The sequence below is a fragment of the Delphinus delphis genome, chromosome 13 (assembly GCF_949987515.2).
Source record: "Delphinus delphis chromosome 13, mDelDel1.2, whole genome shotgun sequence".
In the NCBI taxonomy this organism is placed as follows: domain Eukaryota; kingdom Metazoa; phylum Chordata; class Mammalia; order Artiodactyla; family Delphinidae; genus Delphinus; species Delphinus delphis.
The window spans coordinates 25,396,745-25,401,571 of record NC_082695.1 but is presented as its reverse complement, the minus strand read 5'-3'; the positions used below and the strand labels follow the sequence as shown (position 1 = coordinate 25,401,571).

The 4,827-nt window shown below is 63.3% G+C and overlaps 1 protein-coding gene across 2 annotated transcripts; it reads right to left on the bottom strand.

Moving 5' to 3' along the window:
- Nucleotides 1-11: 11 nt before the first annotated feature.
- Nucleotides 12-4,163, bottom strand: DERL3 (derlin 3). 2 transcript variants are annotated; one of them, XM_060028475.1, is made up of 7 exons: nt 4,023-4,163; nt 3,828-3,893; nt 3,679-3,752; nt 3,487-3,580; nt 2,878-3,073; nt 2,331-2,421; nt 12-2,227 (listed from the first exon to the last, which is right to left on the bottom strand). In XM_060028475.1, the coding sequence occupies exons 1-7, from the start codon at nt 4,113-4,115 to the stop codon at nt 2,146-2,148; spliced, it is 696 nt and encodes a 231-aa protein (XP_059884458.1). In that variant the 5' UTR covers nt 4,116-4,163; the 3' UTR covers nt 12-2,145. The 2 variants fall into 2 exon arrangements, with proteins under 2 accessions (XP_059884458.1, XP_059884459.1); XM_060028476.1 differs by having other exon boundaries at nt 3,828-3,890.
- Nucleotides 4,164-4,827: the final 664 nt, after the last annotated feature.

Sequence of the window (4,827 nt, the reverse complement as noted above, 5' to 3'; positions counted from 1 at the left end):
CTGTTTCGTTTCTTCAAAGTGGTGGCATAAAAACAAGAATAGGGGAGAGCACATGTGGTCAGGACATGTGGTCGAGGCTGCGGGCAGGACCCTCACCCTCCTCTGCCTCACGTCCCCAGCTGAGCCTTAGCAGGACCGTGGCTCTATTCTCAGCCCTGCAAGGCCCTGACTCAGAGCAGTTTTGATTCCCCTTGGCCCCGGCATCCCACCCACCTGTGCTCGGCAAGTCCTTGCAGTCCCAGAGGGATGAGAAGGTGGTGAGGCTCAGCAGGCAGGGCTGCTTGCCCCATCAGCCACAGCCCCGCCCCCAGCCAGGCGCATGCTTCTCTGGTCCTTGGAGAGGCCCCGTCTTGTGTGGTCGTTGAGGGCGTGTTGCCAGCCCGGGTGCCTGTGCCCAGCTGTTCAGCTCCAGCAGGTGTACACTGCTCTCGCCACACCTCCTAGCACCTCACACATAACAGGTGGACTGGGCCCCATCTCCACCCCCAGCTGATGCTGTGGCCAGGCCAGCCCCTCCCTCCCCACAGGTTGGGAGGAGTAATAGGAGAAGAGTGTGGAGCAGTACACCCAACCTGGCACCAACTCGAAGAGTGATGCAGCTCTGCATCCTCTTCTGTAATGTGGAAGGGTCCCCACTCTGCCTGGGATGTGGGACCCAGGAGGATGGCACATGGGGGCCTCCTCACTGGGCCAGGCACCACAGGGTGACCCAGGCACAGCTATAGTCTAACTGAAGACCATGGACCCAGACCCCGCACCTTCAGTTGCTGGCAGGGCTGAGGGTCAGGACTGCTCTGCTCCCCGGAGCATGGCTGGGGCCCCATGGCACCCGGTACCCAGCCCAAGCCCCATACTGGGCAGGGGCAGAGCTCTGAAGGTTCTCGCTGTGAGATGTGGGGTGAGATGGGCCTGGCGTCTGGGCTGGGGTGGGGGTGGTGGTGGGCCTCGTGAGCACGTCCTAAGAATTTGTACTCCAGCCACTGCCCTTCATCCAGGAGTGGAACTTGCTGGACCCCAAGCAAGGAGACAGCTGGGCTTCACTGGAAGGCCCTGAACAAACAGGAAGGCTCCAGGCCCAGCTGGCTTTGGAGACAAGTGGGCTCCACTGCTGAGGTGTGTGTTCAGGCCAACAGGAGGTGGCCCAAGCCAGCTGGTGGGTGGGACACACCCTGCCTGCCTCAGCCCACTGGCCAGGCTGGCCACCTGCCTGGGAGAGGCCCAGGGAGGGGCCTTCACATGCCACCTGCCCACTGCTGAGCCCACTGCTGCTCCAAAGGTTTCACTACAATGTCAAGGTCCAATTCCATGGCGAATACTTCTGTCATCTGTGAACGTGACAGCTGGTGGCTGGAGGAGCCCTCGTGCTGGTGACGATCCAGGAATAAACCATGGGGACTCGTCATCTGATGCAAGTGAGCTGTGGGCCAGAGGAGGCTTCCGCGTCCTCAGTTGAAAGTGGCAGGGGCAGAGCTTCCCAGAGGTCTCTGCCTCAGCCGTTGGACTCTGCTAAGGTGACACTTAAGGCTTTGGGGTCACAGAAAGGGCCTGCCCCCTTTCTGCATCTGGCCCTGTGGGTACTTAGCCAGTCCCTTAGCTGCTTAGCTGGAAAATGAGGCAAAGCTCCCCTTGTGGGTTGCTGGTGAGGGACAGGAGGGGCCTAGGGAGGCATCAGCTTGAGGGCCCCTCGGGCAGCAGCCACCACAGAATGGGCTCAGCATGACCAGCTAGCCCAGTCCTGGCCCCGCCACCAAGATCTGACACTCCTCACTGAAGGCTGATTGAGGCACAGTCAGGGTGGGGATGAGAGCTCAAAGTTCTGCTGGGCAATTGTGGGTAGGTTCTGGACCCTCTCTGGGCCTCCCATCCTACCACCTGCTCTTGGTCTGAGAGAGCAGGTCAGGCTTGGTGGCCCTTGGTCAAGGCCAGCAGCACCTACCCTGCATGGAAAGGTGTGGCCGGCCGAGGCAGGAGGGCCAGTGCTGTGTGTGAAGAGGATGCAGGTCATTGTTTATTCGGGTGGGCCCTGGGCATGGCCCAGCCTCCAGGACAGGTAGCTGTGCTACAAGCCAGGGTTGTGGGGGGAATGCAGTCCTGCCGGAGGCCAGGAAGATGGGCCCCTGGGACTGGCCCTGGCCTTGGGTGGGGTCACTGCTGCAGGGGTCCTGGCTGCTCCTCAGGGAGGGGCAGGTAATTGGGGTCCTCCTCTGGGGCATCCAGTAACAGCTTCCTGTGGGGAGGGGCCCACGCTGAGCTTCAGCCAACAGGGGTTCCCCCATGGGGTAGGGAACCATCTGGGGGGGAGTAGGGAGGGCTGTCATCTTAGCACTCACAGGAAGCCAGGGGTCAGCAGCAGCCTCTTGCCGCCAGGCTGGTTGGGGAAGACATCCTCCAGGAAATAGTAGATGTGGCCCACAACGATCCCTGTGGGAGAGCCACCAACTGCTGAAGCCACCCTCCACAGCCCAGAGCCCACGGCCAGTGCAGCCCTGAAGGCCCCAGAGCACGGGTGACCAATGTCCTACACAGACTGCCAGCCCACGGTGGGGCCAGGATTGGCCCAGAAGAGGGCAGGTCCTGGGAGGGGGTCAGGCCTGAGAACATGGGAGGAATGGGAGCCATGAAGCAGGAACCCTGACCCACCCATCCCCACCTGGGTCAGAACCTACACAAGCATCAGCAAGCAGGTGAGGCCTGAAGAAGTAAAACCGATAGGCTGGCTTGTATGAGGGGCTGGAAGAACAGGGTAGCCGTGAGGGCAGGAAGAGGCAGTGGGGACAGATGAGAGGTCCAGTGCAGGTGGACGGGGGGCTCTGGCCAAGCAGACCCTCAGGTCCCTGACAGCCTGCTTGGGGAAGGCTGGATGGACAGCAGGCTCACCCAGGAGGTCCACGAGGATTGAGTTGCCCAGCAGCATTGAGAAGCCCATGAGCGCCCAGGGCAGGAATGGCGCCTGGAAGGTGAGGAGGCCGAAGAAGTTGACCCTCACCCGGGGGCTGCGGCGGCTCCATACGTATACCAGCATGGCTGTGAGGGCCTGGCCCAGGAAGAAGAGGCTGCCCAGGAGCCCCAGCAGCTGGGCCAGAGTCAAGGCCTCATGCCCTGCCCAGGGCCCCTCTGACTTCCTAAACCCCTGGAACCCTCCTGCTGGCTGGTTTCCCTTCCCAATCTAAGGCCACATTGTGGCCTCCAGGGGCCACCTGATCTGCACTGCCTCTCCACCTCACCCCAGGCTCCACCACTGGTCATCCTGGCCCCAGTTCCTCCTGGATACTGGCATTCAGGGCTCAGAGCCCCCGGGTACCCCACCGTGTGGCATTTTGGGTACAGCACTGGACCTAACCCTGGCACCTGGAGCTGAGCACGCGATGCACGCTCAATACAGCCTAAACTGGAGGAAGCGACTCTGTCCCTCTCCAGCCGGCGCTCAAGCCGGGCCCCAGGGCCAGCACAGGCTGGGCCCAGAGGTTCCAGAGCCCGGAAGGATACGATCATAAGAACACCCCCGAAGAGAAACATGAAGACGAAGTCGGCCGTGCGGCCGCGGAAGGAACCCTCCTCCAGCAGACGGCAGTAGCGAAACCTGCGGCGTCCGTATAGGAAGTGCCTCCCAGCGGAGCTCAGTTTCCCCGCTCCCGCTGCCCCACCCCCACCCCCGCCTCCCAGGCCCGCGGAGGATACACGAAGAGCATGTTGAAGAAGAAGCTGAATCCCAGAGGCCCGAAGAAGAGGAAGTTGGTGACGAGCCTCCAGACCTGCATGGGGGCGGGCGGTCAGGCGCGGGGCGGGCGGGGCTGGGCTAGCAGGTGCAAGGGGCGGGGCGGCCTCACCTGGAACTTCCGGAACACGAGGTGCGGATTAAAGTAGAGCTGGAAAGGGCTGAGGAGTTCCAGCTGCTGCGGAACCAGGGGGCGTCAGGAACTGCCCCCCGGCGGGGGTGGGGTGGGGTGGGGGTGGTCCAACCGTAACCATGGCAGCCCCCAGGGCTGTAACCATGGCGATACCCACCCGCCCGCCCGGCTCACCACGGCGGCGGTGGTGAGGACGCAGGCTGCGGTGTAGGTCCGCGTCACCGCCGGCACCTGCAGGAACTCGGTCGCCATCCCCTGCCACGCCATTGAACCTTCTCAGGAACGCGTGGCCCCACCGCCGAGCGCTCTTAACCTGCCTCCAAACCCCGCCTTCCTGTCTTCGGCCAATCCTCATCTGAGGTGCAGCGCGCCCGGGCTAGAGGGAGGGGTGTTGGGACAGGTAACCAATAGGAGGAGGAAGCAGGAAGACTGGGGCAGGATGGGGGCGTGGGCGGGTCGGGACTCGTGGCCAATGAGCAAGCCCCACGGTTGAGCACGTGGCGCTTGTTGTGGTGACTGCGGCCGCGGCGCGGGAGAATATGTGGCCAATGAGGAACTGGGCACTTCGCGGCAAACTAGGGGAGGACCAATAGCGAGGACCCACGAGCCACCCTGGGGGCGAGGCTAGGAGTGCTTGCTCGAGGAGGCCCCGGGAGACTAAAGGGGCGGGGCCACGCGGGGCGTGGGCGGGGCGGAACCCGGAGCTCGGCCGCCCTGATATGTCGATCCACCTGGCTGGGCCGGCGACCCGGGCCGTCCTTCTTCCCTCGGGAACAAGCGCAGCGAAGGAGGCGCTCAGCCGCGAGTCCAAATCCCCCCGCACGTCCAGGCCCTGCTGAAACTGCCGGCTCCTTGGGAAGCCCCACGAAGGCCGCCGGAGGAGGGGCCAGGCTGGGGACTTGCAGCCCCGGTGACGAGGCAGGCTGGAGCAAGTGGACGGGCTGGAGAGGACCTTGTTATTTTGATGGAAAAGGGAAAC